The sequence below is a fragment of the Ctenopharyngodon idella genome, chromosome 10, assembly GCF_019924925.1.
Source record: "Ctenopharyngodon idella isolate HZGC_01 chromosome 10, HZGC01, whole genome shotgun sequence".
In the NCBI taxonomy this organism is placed as follows: domain Eukaryota; kingdom Metazoa; phylum Chordata; class Actinopteri; order Cypriniformes; family Xenocyprididae; genus Ctenopharyngodon; species Ctenopharyngodon idella.
In genome coordinates this window covers 32,260,678-32,285,716 of record NC_067229.1, presented here as the reverse complement: position 1 = coordinate 32,285,716, position 25,039 = coordinate 32,260,678, and the positions used below count along the sequence as shown (strand labels likewise).

Below are 25,039 nucleotides of genomic sequence, written 5' to 3'. Positions count from 1 at the left end.
AATATTACTGTTTTTACTGTATTTTTGATTAAATAAATTCATCCTTGGTGAGCATAAGAGACCTGCCATTAATTAGTGTATAATGTATTTATATAATATATAAATATGCCTATATATAAAACGATTGTGTATATATAATGGTTTTGGTGAACAAATATTTTATAATTACAGTTTCATAATTAAATATGGTGATATTGTTATTTTATTTTATAAACCCATCATAAAACCACTGCTGGAGTAAACACGTTGTTCGATAATCTGCCTATGTGACAACTAGCCCCTGTCTCCACTACAGTATATATACATACATACTTATATTAAAAGACAGTTATAAATATGAGGGAAGTAAGCTGCTCTAATGCTGGAGGAGGAGAGAAAAAATCCCAAAAAGAGTGCCAACAAGTCATATTTGTATAGTACAAGGTCGTCTCAGACATGACTGTGCTATGGTACGTCGATGCCCTTGTGCACTCAGCCAGTGCGCAGCGGTCAGATTCATGCGGTGATATGTTTTCATTGCGTCCGCTCTGACGTGAAGAGCGACAGAGCCCCGAGGGTCGGACATGTAACTTCAGTTCCGTGGGAGAAAGCGTTTCCATGCGCCACAGAAAACAGACGATAAGTGGAACTGGAAGTGCCCCTTTCCTGTTTGTTTTCTTCACTATCAGCGACTCGGAAAAACTAAGACAGTTCTGAAGCCACAGGCACGCTGTTGGACACATAAGGATTTTCTGATGAAAGTCAAGGTTGTCCAGCTTAGTCGAGGTTATCCAGCGAGGAAGATTTATTGCTCCTCACAGGAGTCCGGAGAGATTTTTTGTTCACGCTAACAGCCAACTTCAGTTTGAACGAGCTTAAAATATGCGTCTGTACGATACAGGAATAACCGCTGATATGAAAGACAAAATCGACTTATTTGGCGTTCGAAGTTTTGCCGTTTGTAACATAACATCTCCGAAATAAAAGTTTTTAAAGATTATCTAACGTTCGTATATTCAAGTGTCATTCACATTTGGAAACGCGGACTAAAACACTGGCTCGTGCTACCTTTTCGTCCCAAATTAGAGGAATGCTTCGACGCTCTTGTGGAAAGGATATGTTTGACAGTTTCATCAAATAAACGTCAATTAGTATTTTTTTTTACTCACTTCTCAAAAGTCCCAAAAGGAAATATCCAAGTACTGGAATTGTAAGGTTTAAACTAATTCTGACGCTATTTTAACCAGCGACTGACTGTTGGAAATGAACCTGAGGTTTGAAAAGACGTCCGTTAAATAACCGTTGGATTTGTCAGCGAACATTAACGGAATCTGGGATCGTAATACCTCACTGGTAGTTCGAATGGGATCTATCATGATTTTACTGAATATTCTGAGCGTCCTGTTTCTATTGGGTAAGTAATACATCTTATCTTTCATAAATGACACAATAGACAAAAAGTAATAACCCGAGAGAATGAACGAATAATGAAAACCCACGCAGACAATCATTTATCATATTGAGAAAGTGTAATATGGTTTAACTGCCTGAGTAAAATAGGCATTTGACGGTCAAAGAGACAGTTTACAGAACTCACTCTTCTTTCATGCGGGCAGTCTTCTATACGTTGATAGTCTCATATAGGCTACAACATAACTCAGTCAGAGGAAAGATCAAGATTAAACGAACAGTAATATTAGAGAGGCTGGGTTTCCGTTCCCGATAATGTGCAATGTGCCTGTTATTTTACCATGCAGAAACGTGTTTGCCAACTAGCAGTAGATTGCTCGTTATATTAGAACTTTCGGGCATTGTTAGGTGAGCTGTCAGGTCCAAAGGTGCTGAACTAAGACGAATGTCAAAACTTAGTCTCCTCATCACGAAAATAGCGTGGAAATGCTGCCAAACATATATATATATATATATATATATTATATATATATATATATATCATTTATTTTTTTCCTCGAGATACTGAAACATAAACAGTTCTGAATTTAATTAAATATACGATTGTTGCTTCAGTAATACGTGTTTCGAATATATTCCTGTGAACTTTATAGATATTATCAAAAGCTGTGCAAAATAAATACTTGCTTGTTTATTTATTCATTTATTTGTGCGTTTATTCATTAAATCATTTTAAAAAATATATGTTTGGTCCAGGGTTCATGTGTGGATCGGGGAGTGGGGTCGGGATACATAGCCTAAATAAAAAGTACATAGCTTAAATACTTTGGGGGGGAAGAAGAAAGAAAGAAAGAAGAAAAAAAAAAATTACACCTGCCAAATAAATATTTGAAAGACATAAATCGCGTTCGCTTGAGGTAACCATAGCAACAGTACGCTGTTCCAGCACTTTCATTTTGGTGTTCTATCAAACGGTGCACTGTCGAAATAGTCTAACATTCATCTCAGCTATCTATAACCAAAACCAAAAGCAATTAAAAAAGTCGCGTTGAAGATAGGACCACAAAGACACTTGCGCAAGGCGAACCTCAGCTGATTGTGCCCCATTTATTATCATTAGTTGTAATTAGTTACTTATGCTTAAAGTAAGTCTACATGAAATCATGCCTTGTTGTCTGTCATATAGCTAAATTTAGGCCTAGCAGTTGTAGAGTACTACGTGCATGCTAAAGAGGAACTGTCCATGGTGCTGAAAACACGGGAGGGGGAGGCACGGAGAAAACTACTTAATACAATCATTTTTTTAAAAACACCTATGATTTTTTTTTTATTTTTTTTATTTTTTTTTTAACATCAACATTTTCAGGTTGCATTGTCATATATTGTATATAGTCACATTTTAAATGTTTTAATGTTTTCTTCTTATAGCCTATAGACCTTATGTACCATAAAAAAGCTTTGTGTTCGAACTTCCGTTTTTGCGGTAGTTCTGTTTCTATGGCATTGCTGTCGAAGAGTAATTAGCTGGTGAAGTGGATTTAATTATTGTAGAGTTAACAAAAGTTATCATGAGCATTTTAATGTTTGAAGCGGATGTCATAACAAATGACAGTAGACCGGGAATATTTTAAAATAAGCATTTTATTAATAACTCCGTAAGATCTAACCTTCATGCTGTGGAACTACAAACAGGAACAGCAGCCCTGAAAAGGGGCGGGGCTACATAAGGTCTATAGGACCCATCAAACTGATTTTCTTCAACAGACACACCCACATCACATGACTTCACAACAGCACATGGCGAAAGAGCGATAGAGTCATGTTTTTTTATTTTTTTTTTTTATTTTAAAGTAAGATGAATTGTGTTTGACATGCCTTCAGTGTAACTTAAAGCTGTCATATAATGTCGAGCAATTCAATTTAGTGCCAACTGGAGCAGTTCCTTAGCTCACAGACAGGAGTTGCTTTGGTTTAATGCTTTCCACTAGCAGGGACAAAGTCACTGTGGGGAAAAATGGTGAATGGAGGCTTGGGACTCTATTGGGACTGAATAAATACAACAACTAAATAAATATTACTGGTTTTGTTCTTTTTCAAATGAAGTCATATTAAAAAACAAACAAATAAATAAAAAAACTTCTTTCACACCAATCTAATCTTACCCAATCTAATAACGCCCAATGCCCTTCCCACAGATGAGGTGGCACTTTCCATGGCCAGCCATTCTGCCTTGTCAGGGCTGGGAACTCATGGCTGGAGAGCCCCCATGGACTGCCTGAGGGCCAGTGAGGTGTGCAACCAAAACTCACAGTGCAGCTCACGCTTTCGCATCATGCGCCAGTGCCTGGTAGGTCGTGACAGGACTACCATGCTGGCCAACAGGGAGTGTCAGGCTGCCCTTGAGGTGCTGCAGGACAGCCCCCTGTATGACTGCCGCTGCAAGAGGGGCATGAAGAGGGAGCTACAATGTCTGCAGAGCTACTGGAGTATTCATATGGGTCTCAATGAAGGTAAGGCTGAGTTTTTGGTCCTAAAGTACTTTTCTATTCCATCCTATATAGAGATGCATTGACATTATGAAAGCCATTTTCATAGGTTGATTTCTGTGAAAATTGTAAAAACTGTGGCGCTGTTTGTTTAAGCATCAGCCCCAAACAATGGCTCAACCAATGGGGTGAGTTTGGGATGGGACATTTCCGTTTGGTGACACACTTCACCTTTAAAAGGACAGCTCACCCAAAAATGAACATTTGGTCATCATTTACTCACCCTTATGTTGTTCCAAACAGGGTTATTATCTGTAACTAAAACTGCAACTATTCAAAACATTTTTATTGATTGAAACAAAGTTGAAATAAAATATATAAATATTTAAGTTGTAAAAAAAGGTAAAGTGTAATGAGCAGGCAGTGAAAGCAGGCAGAGATGTGGATCTAGGTATGGGATAGTTTAATAAATAAAGCAAACAGCAACAAAAACACAGAGAGCACTAATAACAGGAACATTACATAAAATAACTTAAAAAGTAACAAGGAAAACAATAGGGTTAGCAGGGGGAAAAAAAAAGCTAAACAAGATAACAAGGGGGAGTGGTAAATAGGAAACACCTACGGAGAGCTAATCAACAAGAAAGACTACAAACTGACTACAAATAAAGCACAGGAAACACTTCAACAAAAAATGCCCAAGGACAGACACAGAGCATGCTTAAAGGGATAGCTCACCCAAAAATGAAAATTCTATCACCATTTACTCACCATCAAGTTGTTCAAAATCTGTATAATTTTCTTTGTTTTGTTGAACACAAAGGAAGATATTTTGAAGAATGTGTTAAACTGAACAGTTTTGGGGCACCATTGACTTCCATAGTAGTTTTTTTTTTCCTACTATGGAAGTCAATGGTGTCCCAAAGTGGCCTTGTTACAAACTTTCTTCAAAATATCTTCCTTTGTGTTCAACAGAAAAAAGAAATTTATACATATTTGGAACAACTTGAGGGTGAGTAAATGATGATAGAATTTTCATTTTTGGGTGAACTATCACTTTAACTACAACAGAGAGCATAGACAGGTTAATGATGGCCCTTGAGGCCATAACAGGGCTGGCAGGAATTTCAAGCGTGACATCCGTGGTCATGTCCAGGCAGACAGGAAGCTCAGGGATGACCTCCGTGATGGGACAGGAAGTTCAAAATCAGTCTCTGTGGCTGTAACAGAGCTGGCAGTGAGCACAGGGAACTCAAAGTTGGCCTCTAGGGCCGTAACGGCACCGTCAAGGAACAAAGAGGGTTCAGAAACAGCCTCCGTGGCCGCAACAGTGGACACAGAAAGTTCAGGGATGGCACCCACAGTCATAACAGGGGCTTCAGGGGACACAGAGAGTTCAAAAATGGCACCCGCGGACGTAACAGAGACATCTGAGGACACAAAGAGTTCAGAAGTGAATGCTGCCGCCGCCTCGGGAGAAACAGGTGTGTGCAGCCCAAACACACAAAATGGCGGTAGCCATTACAGGGAGAATTATAGACAAAAGATCTGCCTTCAAGAATGGTGGCACTGCAGCCAGCCAGTTTGACTGCGCAGAGGCCGGCGAGCTTGAGTGAGTAGCGGCTGGCAAAGGCCCAGGGATGCCAGCTGCTCGTGGCGGATCCACCACACTAGACGCCAGTCCTCTCCGCCATGAGATGGGTCCAGTGGCCGGGATGGCACTAGTTAATGGTGAGATCTGCGGTGGGCCAAGCTCCACGGCCGTCTGAGCCTGGATTGAGTACCCTCACCCCTCAATAAAAAGTGAAGGGAGATCCATACATCCGCAGGGCAAGGTCTATATACTGTGCCAAGGTCCAGCTGGTATCTCCCCCTGGTATCAGTTGGCCATTGTTGTTATCCAGCCTGCTCCAAAATAACAGTCCATCAATGTGGTGTCATCTAAAGGAGCACAATGGTTGAAAGCCAAAAACTCCCCCACATATTCTTCTATGGGCTGGCCGTCTTGAAAGATGGAACAGGGGTCCCAATTCATTCCTGCTAGATCCATTGTTAATGGTCAGTCATTCTGTAATGAGCAGGCAGTGAAAGCAGACAAAGATGTGCACCTGGGTGCAGAATAGTTTAATAAATAAAGCAAACAGCAAACAAAAACACAGAGAGCACTAGGAACATTACATCGAACAATGCAGGGAAACAAGCTAAACAAGATAATAAGGGGGAGTGGCTAATAGGAAACTCCTGGGGAGAACTAATCAACCAGAAAGACTACAAAGTGACTACAAATAAAGCACAGGAAACACTTCAACTTAAAAGTCCAAGGACAGATACAGAGCACATATGACATGAAGTTTAAGTTCAAGCACTAAAGTTACTAACTGGAAATAAAAACTAAAACTCAACTAAAAAAAAAAAAAAAAAAAAAAAACCTGAAATAAAATACAACAAAATAAATAGTGATATTTTAAAAATGAACAAAGAACAATAAAAAAAATGTCAAAACACAACAAAAATACAAAAAAATTAAACTAAAATTAAAAAACAAAAAACAAAAAAAAAAAAACACTAATTTAAAATATGAATAAAATCTATAACAATATATAAACAATACTAATATAACATTGCTGTGAAATTCAAATGATGGTATTTTGAAGAATATTTTTGTCCATACAATGAAAGTTAATGGGGTCCAGAAGAAAAGTTGAATCTCATTGACTTCACAGTATGGACACTTTTCAAAACATCTTCTTTTGTGTTCAGCAGAAGAAAGAAAATCATAAAGGTTTGGAACGGCGTGAGAGTGAATAAATAATGACCAGATTTTTCTTTTTGGGTGAACTGTACCTTCAAGTGCCATTTGATGTCTGAAATATTGTGCATCAAACTGGTCATGGTAGAACCATGTAAAAAAATGACTGTGAGCTGCTCCTCCAAGTGCTGCATTATAGGTGATGTGTTTTTTATTTGGCGCAAGGGAGAACTGTAGCATAGATATAGGGCGGCGTCGATGTGCGGATCTGACAATTAGCCAGATTGCACAGAAAGTCAACGCGTACCTGCTCTCTTCACAGTCAGTCCATCACGGAAGCGTTCAGACTTCTGAGATGGCAGTTAGCATTTGCCTTTGGGAGTGTTGGGGAATCATTATAGGATTTAAGCAGTGCAAATCGGCCTGAATTATAACCCATCTGCTTTGGCAGTTGCTGCGGGAGCCACAACAAATAGGGTCCTATTGATGCGAGTAATCAGAGAGCCTTTTAAAGCAACTGCCCCTCTCAAGTCTGGCATTTCAATGAGGCATTGTGGACTGCTGGGCCTGCTTACTGCCTGCTGAGGTAAGGGGAAAAAATAAAAATCACACAGCTTCCTTTCATCAGAAGCTGTGTACAAACAGATTAGGTACTGCAGAAAGTTAATGCCATGCAAATGTGGCACATTCCAACCATCACATTAGAGCAAACGGAGAATAATAAGTGATGCAACAGACATGTTAGCATAGATAAAAGTGTTCAGTTAACAATTAGCAAAACCTTCTTTGGATGTTTCAGAAGTTTATACGCAACTCATACTTATATAAATTCATTGTCCTCAGTTCCCAAACAAACAATTTGTACTTTGTGCATTTCTCTATTGATGTCGCACCAGCACTTGAAAATGGTTGGACCCAGTTTTGTGTCCTACTTTGGACAGCACCAGTCCTCATTATGATGTTTTTTTTTTTTTTTTTTTCTTGTGACTTTGCTCTTCAATCCACTACAGCCATTTCATTGAGCTTTAGAAAAATACAGGTTGCTCTGAATCTGAACCCTGAGAGACTATGTGGCAATGATTGCACCTTGACAGAACTCTATCAAATCCACCGACGCCACACAATTGGCCCAACGAGCACACTCAATAATCACCCAAACTAAGAGTGGCCCCATCAAAGGTTCATCTTTCTGCCATTCTATTTGAATGGAATGGATTTTCTGTTTCTAAAGAACATAAAACAAAACAAAACAGGTCAAATCTAGGTCAAATCACTGTGTTAGGGTGTAGAAAGAAAGTGTAGAAAAGAGAAACAGAAAGCATGGGAACAACATACGCTACTGGTCAAAAGTTTGGAATAATTTTAGGATATTTAAGAACTATTATATTTTATAATATTTTTAGAAATATTTAAAGAATTTTTAATTTAATAAAGTTTATATATATATATATATATATATATTTTTTTTTTTTTATATATATACACACATATATATATATATATATATATATATATATATTTTTTTTTTTTTTTTTTGAAGGAAAATCTCTTATGTCTCTTATGTTCACCAAGGTTGCATTTATTTGATCAAAAATAAAGTAAAATATTATAAGTATTGTGAAATATTATTAAAATTATAATTTATTATTAAAATAATAACTGTATTTTAACATATTATGAAATGTAATTTATTTCTGTGATAGCAGAGCTGAATATTCAGCACCCATTACTCCAGTCTTCAGTGTCACATGATCCTTCAGAAATCTTGATGCTAAAGACACACTTCATGTGACTGAAGACTGGAGTAATGATGGGTGCTGAAAATCAGGAATAAATTACATTTTAAAATAGTAATCTAAAAATTACTGTTCTAAATGCAGCCTTGGTGAGCATAACAGACTTTTAAAACCATTTAAAAATCTTAATTATTTGAAAATTTTGCCCAGTAGTGTTCACTCTAAAAAATAAAGCTTCCAAAAGTGGGTTTTCGCAGTGATGCCATAGAAGAACCACTTTTGGTTCCCCAAAGAACCTTTCAGTGAGCATATCTTAAAAAAATCATTTTAATAATCCGAAGAACCTTTTTTCACTAAAAGAACCTTTTATGCAATGGAAAGGTTCCATGGATGTTAAATGTTCTTTATGGAACCATAGATGCCAATAAAGAACCTTTCAAGAGCGTAGGAGAGATGCAGGAGCTGAAGTCACGGTAAGCCCAGAGACCACGAGAGGTTTGAGGGTTTGCCAAAGCAAGCAGGAAGCCGGCGTTCTCCCTCATCGCAGTTCTAAAACGACTCAACGCTCTGTTGGAGCATAACCCCTTCGCCTCTATCGCTCCCTCTTGCCGAGTCAAAGCCCTCACAGCGTGGGCAATATTCAGTCTGATCCATAACACAGACAGGCATGTTGTGGCATTCAGAAAATCACCAACAGACACTGCCAACTAGGATGCCTGGGACGTCTGCTCCAGATTTAGAAACACGTCCTGGTGCTTTGCAATTCACATGAAGCTCTCTGTCTGCACTAAAATCTCATGTTGACCGGGATTTAGGAAACCTACAGGATTTGTGAGGCCGAACATCAGGTGGAAAGAGCAGAGCCCTTAAGCATGGATACTAGTGTAGCTGAAAACATTGTATTTCTAAGCTATGGTGTCAGGGTGAACATAAAACAATACTTTTTTATTTGTTATTGCAGATAACAAACTAAATATTTGGTATTTGTTGAAGTACATTTTAGCTGGAGGAACACTAATGAATAGATTAATAAGAAACATTTAGGTGATTATTTCAAAGGGTAATGAATGCTTTGTGCTAATGGAAAGATAATGGCTGTTATAATTATTCTAAATTATTTGATAATTAAGCATATTTGTTCTTTTTTTATGGGAAAACACTGCATTTTCGGTACTTAACTTTTTTAATATAAGCTTGAAAAAAGAACATACAATGTGCAGTTGTTTCTGTTTGATATAAAAACATTACTTTTTAAATAACAATAATAATAATAATAATAATAACAATAAGTTAGATAATAACAATAATAATAATAACAGTTAGAACAGTAAATATACATATCTGTATATGCATTTGGGGTTAGTGAGATTAAAAAAAAGCCATTTTTATTCAGTAAAGTCAGTAACAGTAAAGACTTTTCCATTGTATGTATATATGTATGTATATATATATATATATATATATATATATATAAAATCTGTTCTTTTGAACTTTCTTTTTATCAAAGAATCCTTAAAAAATGTCCACAGAAATATTAAGCAACACAACTATTTTCAACATTGATATTAATAAGGAATGTTTCTTTAACATCAAATCACCAATGATTTCTGAAGAATCATGTGACACTGAAGACTGGAGTAAATTCAATATGCAAGGACTAAAATTACAGGAATAAACTGCATATTAAAATATAGAAAACTTATTTTAAATTGTAATAGTATTTTAAAATATTACTATTTCAAAATAGGCTATTACTGTCACTTATTTCTGATCAAATAAATGTAGCATTGGTGAGGATACGCAACTTCTTACAGATCTGCACCTAACAAACATTAATTGCACTAATGGAACATCGTAGTTTGACGTAAAAAAAAAAAAAAAAAAAATTAGGTTTCATAAGAACAATGTGTAATACAGAATGTAATCTACTCCAAACGTAATGATTTCCTCCATCTTGCTTGCTTTTTTGACAATTTTAAAAGCAAAGTTTTGCTTGCGTGTAGTTTGCCTGTATCTCTGTCATTGAACACTGGGGGGCAATTATATAATTACAGACAAATCTGTGGCCTATGACCTCAGCCTGAGCTTATGCAAATTTTTATTATAGCTGTCCATGTTAATTAGGAGATAGAGTTTAAATAAGGAGACTAGACTTTAAATAAAACAACTCAGAACATCCCCTGGCATATATAAGCCTCTAAGTACGTCTGTAAATCAAGACTTGAAATTATACTTAATACAAGCCAGTACAAGCACATTAGCAGACTGTTGTGGTTACAATGTATAAATTCTATTAAAGGAAGTATTTAGAAATATTTAGGAAGAAAACTTCCTAACAATTTACAATAAGGTTTTATTAGTTAACTATGAACTAACAATGAACAATACTTCTACAGCATTTATTAATCATAGTTAATGTTAATTTCAACATTTACTAATACATCATTAAAATCAAATGTTGTATTTGTTAACATTAGTTCATTCACTGTGAACTAACATGAACAAACAATGAATGACTGTATTTATTAACTTTTATTACAAAGTTTAATGTAACAAATGTATTGTTCATTGTTAGTTCATTGGGGGTTAATACATTAACTAATGTTAACAAATGAGACCTTACTGTAAAGTCTTACCAAATACTCAATCAAATAACATTTTTTTATTGTATAAATAGATTATTATGGAAGAGGTTTGAAAGAATTACTACTATTTAATTCATATATTTTATAGTTATTTATCTATTTTCAGAATAGTGACGAAGTGAACAGCTGTTCTTTTTACATTTGTGCCACTGAATGTGGTGCAATGACACGTTTTACACTGTTATCACCTTTTCAACTCAGAAATACAGCAGTAAATGTGCTACAACATTACCTGTTATCACTGCACTGACAGAGAAAAATAATACTGTTCCATCCTACAGTATGTAACACCCAGCATTCATAATCCAATGAAATGCCGATTGATATAATCAAGTCCCATCCTACATTTTTTCCTCATTAAAAATCCTGTGTCAGATTACTTAAGTAAATGGGTTCCTGTTAACTAAATTTGCAGTTCCACATGCGTTTCATTAGAGTGTCTGCATTCATAAGTACTTCAGCTCATAATTACATTGGTAATCAAAATATTGACATTTTGTCATAATGTCCCAGTAAAGCACTAATTTTAGCAACATTCACTGTGAATGATAATGATACATGAGCCACCCCGTCTCAGCAGTCAATGAGTCAACAAATAAATATTTATATAAAAAAATAGACCATCATTATGAATTTTCCAGCTTTACTTATGCTGATTCTGTACTAATTACATTCCTTCAGCTTATCAGAAGATTAGTATTAACCAAGCGACGTTTTAGGAGCTAAATTGATTGAAGATAATTAGCAAAGTATGCCAGATAGTCCAGGATTTCATTGCAATGGAGGTGCAGGTTTTAAACAGCATGCTTAATCAAATATCAGTGTAGTCCACCCTCTCTCAAAGCTTTAATTAAACAAGCATGTTGATATGAGGATGGGAAAAGGGCAGAATTCATTAGCTATTGTGCACCTGACAAATTGTGAGGCAAAACGGGGCCCTCTGTTGCCAAGTCATTTGGTATTTGTGGATTAATGAATCTGCTTAGACTCCACAACAGATTTACTTTGTTCCATAGAGGCAATGTATCAGGCAATTGTTCTTTGTTTGCTAATTGCATCCTTTGATTCCCTTCAGGCACAACATGGGGGAAACATAAGCCCTACCTCCTCATGAAAATAAGATAATAACTGTCTCCAGACTCTTTGGAGATATTTTCATAATAAATCTTACCATAACAAACCATTTCTCATCGAGCCAACCTTGAGCATCTTATTTTGCCTTGAATATTCAATTACTCACCCCCATGCAAAATTAAATGTGCAAAATTAAGTAAATTTAGATAGCATTTAGGTCAATTGTTGTGACCCTCAATACTTTATAAAAACCATAAGACATAGTAGAAAGAATAATAATGAGACATTGTTGACCAAATGACAGGAACGTATTAAATTAGGGGACTCGTCCGGGATTTGAACCTGGGACCTCTCGCACCCTAAAGCAAAAATCATACATCTAGACCTAATTAAATTCAGCCATAAAAAGGGTGACATCTTTTATGATTTCATTTTTAAATAAAATTGTCATTAAAATGGTCCTCCTTGGATAAAGTTTCTCCTCATTCGCTGATAAATGAGAGTCTTGCTATGAGATTGTGTCTGAGTATTAAACTCACAAAAGTTCTTCAGTCCCAATCAGCCTTCAGACGTCTAGTAAAGAGTTGTGCATCTCTAAAATTGCAAGTATACTGTAGATGCGGTCAAAATGTTGATATTGTATGTTTCGGTTATCTGAACATACTAAAATGTATGTGTACACTTTACGCATGAATACAAATGAGTTCACTTCAGCATTGCAAGTTGTCCTTTATTTGTTCAAACAGGGAATTTGTGTGGTATAATTGATTTTAAAAGAAGAAAGCAATTTCCAAAGCATCCCCTAAAGCCCCCGTTTTGTACAGCATTGTTGTTGTTCTGATTACTGCTGACTGGTTTGGTTCATATCTGGGGGTGGCAAGAGAAAAGAAATGCAGTGACAGAGCCATGCTCAGCTAGACTGAACCAGTTCCGATAGTGATAATAATAGATCAGGCTCATATAAGCACAAACACTTACACTCAACACCATAGAGACCCCTCTTTCTGTTTGTGACAGACACCCTCCTCTCACTGAATACACCCACCTGAGAATGTAACAAGCTGGTTAGCTTGTTTCAGTCTTTAAGTACAAGTCATCCTAAATGTAACTTTGTCTTTTTTGCATAAAATCTAATCGCAGTGAGCAGTAATTATTCATTGCAAGGTTTTGAAAGCTCAAAATGTTTTATTCAATCAGGTCCTGGTGCTTCTCAATAATGGATCTGACTAATGGATTCTTTTTCAAAAAATCATAGCAGGGAAACATTTTCATAACGACAGTTACAATTTTTTATTTTTTTTTTTAAATGCCACAAGGGAGTATAATGGAATTGTGTTGCTTATAATAAGTTACAGCATCACAAATGTATATTTTGAAATTAAGTACATCACGAACTGCAGTTTACTCAAGACCAGAGCTCTTATTAGACAGATGAGTTGGTGTAAGAACTGACGCACTAAATGTTCCAGAATAAAAATATGGCACCACTTGACCATAAATGTCACTAAATCTCAACACATGTATCGAATGTTTATGCTCCTATTAATTTTGACTTTTCATCTATACATCACTATTTGTGAGATTTATTCCATCTGAACACTTTTGAGGGAAATTTATCTAATTATTTTTCCTTTTCTCTCATGAATTCATTTGAAATAAATTTTAAAAATTCATACATTTAAATAGAATATTTCATTTGAATGAATCACATGTAATCAATTTAATCAAATCAATTAAACCAAATAAACAAAATATATTACAATTTTATTATAAAAGATTTAGAAGTAAACAAATCGTTTCCATGATAATAATGTCCATTTTAATAATATCAATGGTAACACTAACTTATATCAAGTATTATATGAGGTAAAAAGGACCCCATTTTTAGTCTGGTGTTGATGAAGGGTTTTTTGAGCCTTACGGATCAGGCTGTGGTTGGAAAACACAGTTCTACACATCTTCATAGTTAAAGTTTAATGTGAGTGGAGGATAAATACAGCTGATGAGAGGATTTTTCAATGCTGTTACATCTCTGCCTCTATGAGGAGAAGACATAGGCTGTTAAAATCCAGAGATGGGGACAGTCTTTATCTGAAAGTCGTGCTTCCCGAGCGAGTCTGAAATATGCCATTGAAGATGTTTCTCCAACAAAGGCACTGGCTTACAAGAAGAAAGCACCGAGTGCATTTTTACGATGGAGAGGTTAATTAGAAATTATGCCAACTTTATTGTCTGAGGTAATTAAAATTGGTGACACAAAGACAGTTCAAGTTTTAATCAAGTTGGCTTGGTAGCTTTTTTGACTCATGTCTGGTGACTTGTATCCATCCAAGCCAACTTAATATTCAGCTCAGTTACTATGAAAACCCACGGCCCTTGTTAAATCCTTTTTTCTTTTTTTTTTCTTTTTTTTTTTTTTTGCAATGCATATAATAGAACTATAGAAATGACTGCAGAACACAGAAGGGTAAATCAGATTGTTTTTCTAAGGGGTCAACGTTTGGCACATTAGATAGTTGGTTAGCCTATCTTTCTCAGTTTACTTCTATTAAAAACAGAAATGTATTGTGACTACATTTTTTTTTTTTCCAAGCAACATATTATATTTTGTCACTATTTCTCACCATTTTGTCATGTTACAGATCTGAATTCGTCATTCAGTACAGTACACAGCCTTATGACAATTATATTATATTATATTATATTATGTTATAATAAAAAGTTATATTTTTAGGTCTGATGCCTTTGACATCATAGCTTAGCATAGTAACTAGCAAAGGGTTTGGGATCATAAGAACTTGGGTTTTGCCGTCAGTCAATCATGACATAATTTTCCTGCGGCTGCAAAGTTTTGATGAATGAAGGCCGTTTTATCTCTTTATTCAGTCCGTTTTAATGACAATTGATAATATTAGTGCCATTAAAACTAAAAGGCCTTTGAGGTGTCTGTCAGGAGTTAATAAACAATAAAGCACATGAGACAGGAGTAACGAACTTCATCCATCTCGTTTACTCTTCACTTCTATTCTCACACACATTATGTCATTACACAACAGTTCAGGCCTCCTTTTCAAAATAGTAATCACAATACAATTCACACATGAACACAACAGTCATTTGTACGACTCTAATATATGGCAGTTTGCACATTTGAAATCTTTCCAGCATCCAAAAGCCTAAATTTTGGTATCTTGGGAACACTCTCCATCTGTCTCCAACACTTCAAGTCACAGCATTTTTAACAGTGCAATGGACAAAGTCAGCGGCAAGGACGATGTCAGTGTATGTTTGTGTTAAATCTCTGTACTCTCTCTGCATTGTTAAATCTGCTTACTTGAGTAATTCCTGGCCAATAACTGCTCTTTTGCATTTATCATGTCAGCATCTGTGCTCTCTAATGCCCTGCTGAAAACTCTCAAAGGATCTTTTTTTTTTTTCTTTTTTTTTTTTTTCTTTTGAAGATTACGCTCACCTAATTTATGCTAAATACATGGCTACAAATTTGACGGGGGACAAATGCCTCTATCCCAAGATTTATGTGTCCACTTATTTTATGCCACTAGTGGTTCCCTTCTGGAACTTTGCAATATTTTCCCCAAGCAGGCACTGCAAGGCTGGTATGGCAGAGATTAAGGCTGTGTGTGCAGGATTAACTCATTGAGGAACAGAACATAAAGGTGGCCACACAGCAGAAGAGCTGGGAGGCGGATAGCAGAGTGCTACAGTGACACAGCAGATAAATTCTTGATCCAGGATGATCCCATAAAAGAATTTCCAGCCAGAGGTACATTTGGGGTGCACACAAAGACACTGCCAAGACCAAAAGGCTCTCTGAGCTCATTGGGCTGGGAATAGGAAAGCTCAGACTGGGCTGATGATGTTGAGAACCATCATAGGGTGTCAGAAGCGCACCTGGCATCACTGCACTTTTAAAAATAAAGGCTCCAAAAGAGTGTTTTTGCAACATTGTCATAGAAGAACCATTTTTGGTTCCCCAAATAACCTTTCAGTGATCAGTTCTTAAAAGCACCACTTTTTCTTAATGTGAATGATGTTTTAATAATCTAAAGAACATTTTTTGGTAACACTTTATTTTAGGGTCTTTTAACTAGTTGTTTATATGCATGCATTTTGATGGAATATTGTTTGTTTATGAGTACTTATTAAGCATATATTAATGCCTTATTCTGCATGACCTTATTTTACATTCTTAATCCTACAAATACCTAAACTTAACAACTACCTTACTAACTATTAATAAACAGGAAAATAGGAGTTTATTGAGGGAAAAGTCATAGTTAATAGTTTATATGTGTTCCCTATACTAAAGTGTTATCCATTTTTCTACGATAAAAGAACCTTTTTTTTGTGCAATGGAAGAGTTTCCATGGATGTTAAAGGTTCTTCATGGAACTATCAATAGCCCCTTTCACACATACAGTCTTTACTGGTAAATTACCAGTAAATTACTGGTAACAGATCATGTGTGAACAGGATCGTTTAAAAAATACCAGTAAATTACCGGTAATGTGCTCTGTGTGAACGTGGAATGAAGATTACCGGTATGAGCATGAGCATCCATTTTCAACTGCTCTGGGCCAATCATAAAGTTCTTATGGAGATGACGTGATTACTCCACGCTGTTTAAAGTAAGCTTTTTAATAGTTTATCTATTTAAATTTGAGGTAGATGATCATCTTTGACCGCTGCACCATGTCTTGCAGCTTTTTCAACGTAACGCGCTCAAGAATCAGCATTTTTGTTCAATTCTTCAGCGCTGCGGCTCTGCAGTTGGATACTATTATGCACGTCTCGTGTTTTTAAGATCAAAAGCACGTTCTGTTTGATCATCCCTTATGCCTGTCACTCAGACGTTTAGAAAACATGCTGTCAAACTGAACACATAGTGAAACTAAAGTGCTTCTCCTCATACAGGCGGATGAAGACAACGGCACGGCGTTTAAAGATCACTTCCGATGACTGACATCACATAATTTACCAGTATTTTGATGCTGATGTGTGAATGGACTCTTACCAGTAAAAAGCCAGAACGGCATTGCTTGTGTGAACAGCATATTTGTGGATTTACCAGTAAAGTCGTTCTGGTAATTTACCGGGATTGCTGAGTGAAAGGGGCTAATGCCAATAAAGAACCTTTATTTTTAAAGGTTCTTTATTGGCATTAGCCCCTAAAAGACTGGCATATGGCACCTAAACCTACCCAGTGCATACCACTGAGTCATTATTTACATCTGAACTAAGTGGATCTGTGACTGTGACCATCATCTTCATTTGTCTTTGAAAAAATAAAAATTAAACCCAGTTTTACTGTAAAACTGACCCAAACCTATTAAGTCCTTTTAAAAGTTAAAAAAAATTAGTATTCTGTTACTTTTATGCACCCTCATGTCAGTCCAAACCAGTATGATGAACTTTCTTCTGTGGAACACAAAAAATATTTCAGACTGAAATACATTTAAAATATATTCATTTTTCATATTTGATTCACATTGTGTTAAATGTCCATAAATGAGTTGGTGGGGTGCAAAAAAAAAAAAAAAAAAAAAAAAAATCGAAATATTTCCAATTCTGCTCCGAAAAAGAATGCCATACAAGTTTGGAATGACATGAGGGTGAAGTGAATAACAAATTTTCATTTATGGGTGAACTATCACTTTAAGACAAATAAGTCTATTTGGTGGGCATCATGGTAACTTTTCTCGAAATGGGAAAGACTAAAATGTCAAAAGATGATTTTTAAGGTTATGTTTCAATAACACAAGTCAAAGCAATTAAATCTTATAACAATGGTAGCATTTTCTCTCAAATGAAGCTAAGAAAAAAAACAAAACAAAAACAATCTAAATGAAAAGAAAAACAAAGGCTCTTTTGAAAGGCAGGACTTTCTTTCTTTCCTACTGCCACCACATTGAGCATTACTAGTTCTCCCATTGATTTCTCTTAAAGAGATAGTGAAATGTTTTGGTTCCCCTTGACTTTTTGTCCTATAATGGAAGTCAGTGGGAACTGAAACTGTTTGAAACATTTTTCATAATAGCTTCTTTTACATTCCACAGCAGAAAAAAAAAGTCATACAAGTTTGGAATGACATGAGGATACATACATCCTACCAGATTAGAAGCAGACCTCTAGGATTGGGACGTGACTCAGGAAAGATTCAAACCTGTTTTTCCCATATGAGCACAATGGATTAATGCAGCGTTTCTCAAAGTGTGTGGGGAATAGAGACATGACAAGTGGGGCGCGACAAACGGGAGGAAATTTTTGGTCATTTTTGTGCCCATCTTTTTTTTGTGCCCATCTCTATTAACCTTTTGAGCGGTACGGTCCCACATATGGGATTTTTATTTCTGTGCCCCTGAGAGTACTGTCCCACATATGGGATTTAGAACGTTCAGAGACGTCACTTAACTGCCAGATTCAAACTGTGCTTTCGCGCTTTGGCTGGCGCAGAGCCAGAGACGAACGCACTCAGCAGTGCTTGTCATTTATCACAACTATGCAGTGTTTTCAACAACATAATGTTTATTTTAGGTTTCAGACATTTAAAAATCTATAAGTACTAGTAAAACAATACATTTAGAGCTTGTAAAATACACACTGATGTCTATGGAAGCAGCAATAACAATCAATTCAAATATAATTTGCCGACTTGTTTTATTCATATCAGATACACATAGTGTAAGTAACTATAAAGTTTACTCTATTTTTCTCCCAGATCACCGGCCACTTACTTACATGTATTTCGGGAGAAACTGATGAATTCACGTGCTGTAAATCTGACTGACAGGATTCTCCGAGCAGCTGCGCCAACAAACATGACGACGCCCATTTCGCGTTATACATCAAGATAATTTAAATAGGCTTTTGAACGACAAAAGACACTCACTTACACATATTTGAGAATCGGAATATCAGATAGTTGATGACATGGTAAGCAAGTTTGTGAATATTTTAAAAAAGGAGAAACTAAATAAAAGCGATACATCTGTCATACTGTGTTATTGTAGCTGCGGTGTGTGACGTGACATGCATGAAGCGTCGTCATGGAAACAATAAGGGGAAACAAAAAAACTCAGCTAGAATATTTTAATTTAAACTCACGCATGAAAGGGTTAATTCCTAATTATTTTTATTTACTTTTGAACAAAATCTTTTCATACAAAGTGATAATATAATTGCACTTTTATTTTCTCTATTTGAAAGTTTTTAATGCTGATATATGAAGTTATTTTTTTTAAAATATATTTTAATAAATTTTAACAGTTAAACTAAAAGCCTAGTTTATTACCATTTTGTTGGGGCAATTGGGGACAGGTGGGGCTCGGAACCCAAAGTAGGGAATGGCAGAAAAAGTTTGAGAAACACTGGAGTAATGTGTCTGGAGAATTTGTGCTAACCGCAACAGAAACTGAGGCCGGGTTCACAAAACATTTTTAAGAATAAAATTCTTCTTAACTGCTAATTTATTCTTATTTTTTAACTTAAGAAAAAATAATATTTTGTATTCCCAAAAACTTTTCCCAAGAATGTTCTTATCTTTTTTTTCTTAATATTGTTCTTAAGACATAATTTAAAAGTATTCATATTCCTGTTATATCATAATCATATCATATTCAAGAATGTTCTTAAAAATCATTGTAAATAACTTCTTAAAGTTAGGATAACCTCCAAGCTGTCTGAGATCCCCAAAAGTAAGATGTTTAATGAAATTATTGGTTTGTTTCAAATATTAAGCATTACAACATAATACTAGCTACATATAATGCATATTACTAGTACCATGAATATGGATGAGTACATTGAAGTGACACCAGTGGATCATTTGTGCGTATATACATGAAGCATTCACTATAGCTAGAACTAGCAATGTAACACACACAGATACAAGACGCATTCACTTTAGAGAAAGAGCAAGAAAGACGGAGCCCAAATGAATGGGAAAGAAAGACCGCTGCATCTTGAGACAGGCTCTTTTAAAATAACTATTTTATCTTGACACAGCACATTAAAAAAACAACTCTGAGTGATTAACTCTGTGAAGACAGTCGCGACAAAAATAGTCTGCATGCTTATTATGATATTTACGGTAATCTGCAGACAGTTCAAAAAGACGAGTTTTGAGGTGTTTTTCATTCGGCGAGTCTTCAGCAATGTATACCCGCCTTTCATTTTCTTAAGAAAAAAGAAAAAGATTTTCTTAAGAAGTTCTCAAATATTTTCCTAAGAAATCTTCAAGAATTGCACTTCTTGGTATTTATCTTCTTAACTTCTTTCTTTAAAAAAATTTTGTGAATCCGGCCCCTGTATCTCAATGGATCTCAAAGGAAAATATTAAGGAGCGGGACAGCTGGAAGTCTTCATTTGAGAGTTTCCCATCAATCTGTTGAAGGTCTAGTGTCATAGCTTCATTGTTATATTGGCACCTCTACTGGGACCTGTTAGCAGATTTGTTGCACTTCTTTGTGGGCTACAGCTCAAGGCCCTGGATTAGAAAACAGCAGATTTTCTGGACACAGCTGATGGGATGCAACACCAGGGAGCTAATTTGTGATTGTTGGCCAGTGCAAATCTGGACAAAAGACTGCTGAGCTGTAATTCTTGAGAGAGTGTGTACTTGTTAGAGTTTATACGAGTCAGGCCATTTGAAAATATCATTTTAAAGAATTAAGAATTTGTATCTATCCATTTAACTTTTGATAGATGTAGATGTATTACTAAAAACCAATTAATTAACCTGTACGCCATGTCCTACCAGGATATTATATTCTTGTAAAACCCTAATATTTCTATGCTTTTTTTATTATTATTTTCAAGGAGAAGAACTCTATGAGACCTCCCCATATGAACCAATGCATCTTTCTGATGAGTTTCGACTTGCCTCCATTATTTCTGGTAAGTTATGATATCTTCTCAGTGTTGTTCAGTGGTTACAGAAAGCCCAGTTTCTCTGTTCAAGGATAGCACTGTCCTTCATATTCATATACATTCTCAGACTCTTTCTCAGACAGTTTAAGTGTGATTAATAGATTTCTATAGACATTCAGTTTGCAGTGTGATGTTATATTAGCACGACCAACATGATATAAATGTCCAGTTTTATCCAATCATTAGCGAAAAGAACTATAGCTTACATATCAGCGCATCAGTGTCCACACATCTAAAGTCATTTCTGAATCAAAATTGTGAATTTGAAAAGGTTGAAAGGGACTGTGACACTCAGCATAGCAAGGATCAAGGATAGCTATTTAGCAAAAGTTTGATTTATGTTCCTAGCTCATATTGAAATGTGTTCCTAACTCATATTACTGTAAATAAAATTACATTTAAATCTTTGGTAACACTTTAGTTTAGGGTCCAATTCTCACTATTAACTAGTTGCTTATTAGCATGCATATTACTAGGATATTGGCTGTTTATTAGTGCTTATAAAGCATATATTAATGCCTTATTCTGCATGACCATATTCTACATTCCTTAATCCTACCCAAAGCCAAACTTGACAAATGCCTTACTGAATATTAATAAGAAGTAATTAGGAGTTTATTGAGGCACAAGTCATAGTTAATAGTTAGTTAATAGTAAGAATTAGGAATAAAACAAATAAATAAATAAATAAATAAATTATATATATATATATATATCTCATGGTCACGAATTAAGAATTCATTCCCATGACTTACTAATGAGTCAACACATTTTACTAATTTGTTACAAAAAACAGGGAATAAATTAACAAAATGGAAACAATTTTTAATTCATGGCCATTGTTTTTTCCCAATGGAACAAATTAAATGAATTAAATAAGAGAATGAATTAGCTATAATAAAAAATAAATAAATAAAAATAAAATAACAAGTACCTAAATGTGTTAAGCCATTAATTATAATGAAAAAATAAATAAATAGAAAGAATTATTGGTTAACACTTTACAATAAGGTTCATTAGTTAACATTAGTTAACATGAACTAATAATGAACTGTACTTATACAGCATTTATTAATCTTTGTTAATGTTCATTTCAACATTTACTAATACATTATTAAAATATTATTAACATTAGTTAATGCACTGTGAACTAACATGAACAAACAATGAACAACTGTATTCCCATTAACTAATGATAACGAAGATTAGTAAATACAGTAACAAATGTATTGTTCATGGTTAGTTCATGTTAGTTAATCCATTAACTAATGTTTAACTAATGAACCTTATTGTAAAATGTTACCAATTATTCTTTTTAATTATTTAATTTTTGACAGCCATAATATTTCTCTTTATAGTAATATTTTCTGTTTTGTAGGTTTATCAAAGCAAACTCCAGCCAGAAGAACTTTATACAGTAAATGACTCAATATGAACGTCTCAATATGAAACACTTCAAATAGATTCATAATTTCTTCATAAACATGTTTTTTACTTCATATTAAAAAAGAGCTAACCTTTTTAACATGCTTTCGATTAAAGTGATCACTTTTCTTTAACAATAACAATCTTTATATAAACACATTTCCAAGTAATTACAAAAACCCCACAAAAGTATTAATCAAACGCATTCCAACAAACAGATGTATTCTTAGCAAGTAAAATGATGTGCTATACAGTAATTACGCAGCGGTCACCATCCATTCAATGAAGCACAACATCAATTCATTTTAAACAATGCAAATGGGACTATGTGTATTAGTCATGATGGCCATTCAAGAAGACCACCAAGGAGAATGAAATTACTCTGTATTAATCATAATTGCAGCTTTGAGAATGGCACTGAATAGCAGCTATGATTCATACGTTTTACCTCAAACAAGTTTTTCTTTCTTTTTCATTGTCACATCCAAATGTATTACATTTTCTCACAAACCAGCTACACGATGACATGCTGGGGCTGTAGGGATATGGTTTGTTGGGAGGCAGCAACCAGTTTGCAGGGCTTTAGGTGAAAAAGGTAAACAGAATACATATAGAAAATAAAACACACACTGCGGTCTCGATGATGGCTTTTAACAAAAGCTATCCCCACAGCTACAAAAAAAAAGAACTATTTTTGTTTCCAATTCCTTATGTGACTGTTCACGTTTCTCATATTTTCAATCACAGCAGAGGTAATCTGTAGCCTTATATAAGAGCGACCAGGATGCCATCTGAAAAACCATCTCTGCGGGCTGCAGGTGCTTTAGAACCACATCTAGGCACATGATGGCAACATATGCAATCATATCGAGAATTATTTGGCATGTCAGGGTCATTTAAGGTGTAAATGCACTAGGAGGAAATGTTATATTTTCATATGTTCTAGGCAAGGACATATTTTGTGAGAAACATGGCAGTTTCAATTATTTCTGCAGTATTTGTCTAACACCTGTTTTGCTGTGCTGCCATTTTATATTTCCACACAATAAATACACAGGACCAAATGTAAATCTTGAAAATAAACAAAATGTAAATCTAAAACCTTGTTTCAGAGTTTCAGAGTCAATTCTTTGAATACCTATACTACTTTGGGTGCTTCTTCGACAGTTAACATTTGTTTGATAAATATTCTGTGATGGAAATTACATTTTAAATGGCCCCTATTATGCTTTTTTTGAATACTACCTTTCATGCAGAGTGTACTATAGCTGTTTGTGAATGTAAAAGGTCTGCAAAGTTTTAAAGATCAAAGTACATGACCCTAAAAGAAAATAATTAATTCATTTTTTGTCCCCTAAAAGAAAGAATCAATTCTGAACTGCCAAACGGTGTCGTCAACAATACCAGTCTCACTTACTTTTACATACTTAACAATGAAACAAATGTGCATAATGCCTGCCTATGGTCTTCATTGGCTGATGGCGAACAACGTCTATACCCTCAAACACTGTAGTTGTAGCTGAGGCTTGGAAGACTTTAGTTTGTGTTGTTGACATGTTGAGAAGACAATATTTTTAACGCTTTAAATCCATTTCTGTACTTCAGATGGATGAGGACTAGGCCTTGAATTGATATGGAAAAACAGACGGCATTGTTCCTCTTTGTGTGTATCAGATGGAAGTCTATCTGAGGAAGTCTCTGGAGCTGAAATTTAGATATGGTAAAAGTTGTTTCGTTTCCGACATGCGCTGTAAGCTGTAGACCAATCACAACAGACTGGGCGATCTGACCAATCAGAGCAGAATAGGCTCGCGGAAAGGAGGGGTTTAGAGAGACTGAATCCTCAGTCTATGTGAATGTCAAGGACGCTTATGTGTCAAAGAGTATGCCACCAATTCTAAACTCTGACCATAATGTAGTACATATGAGATTAAACTTGGCAGTTTGCCTATAAGAAAGGTTGTAGTACTGAAGTTGCTGCTCTGGTGCATATCGTCTCTAAACATTTAGATAAATCCAATACAACTATAAGAACTTTGTTTTTAGATTTATCTTCTGCGTTCAATACCATAAAGGTTAAGATATTAGTGTTAAAACGTGTACATTTGGGTGTAGAGTTCAGAGAGTTAAAGTGAATAAAACGCTGTCATCTGCTATCATAACAAATGTCGGAGTACCCCAAGGTTGCGTCAGTTCTGCCATACTTTTCACCTTGTATACAGATGACTGTCGAACTGACAAGTTAAATCAGCACATTTTAAAGTATTCTGATGACACCGCTTTAATATATGTGTTGAATGATTTGGACAGTCCTGGGTTTCATCAACAGGGTGTGACTAAATTGGTTGAGTGGTGTGAGAACAATGATCTTGTCATTGATACAAGTAAAACAGAAGAGATTATATTTGGGTCTACATCTGATACTCATACAATGCCTGTTTTTATTCATAATAAAAAAAAAAATCAGACAAGTTAAAACATACAAGTATTTAGGAGTGATATGTTATGATGGAAAGATCATATTGATGCTCTCAGTAAAAGACCAAAGCAGAGAATCTATTTTCTTCATTGTCTTAGGTCTTTTGG

At 35.3% G+C, this 25,039-nt stretch overlaps 1 protein-coding gene across 1 annotated transcript in view; it reads left to right on the top strand.

Moving 5' to 3' along the window:
- Positions 1-408: 408 nt before the first annotated feature.
- gfra2b (GDNF family receptor alpha 2b) overlaps positions 409-25,039 on the top strand; it is a 63,630-nt gene continuing 38,999 nt past the window's right edge. Inside the window, exons 1-3 of the mRNA XM_051910903.1 lie at positions 409-1,393; positions 3,585-3,899; positions 20,918-20,995. Of these exons, the coding sequence (XP_051766863.1) occupies positions 1,342-1,393; positions 3,585-3,899; positions 20,918-20,995 (445 nt within the window). The 5' untranslated portion in view covers positions 409-1,341. The remainder of the gene's footprint in view (positions 1,394-3,584; positions 3,900-20,917; positions 20,996-25,039) is intronic.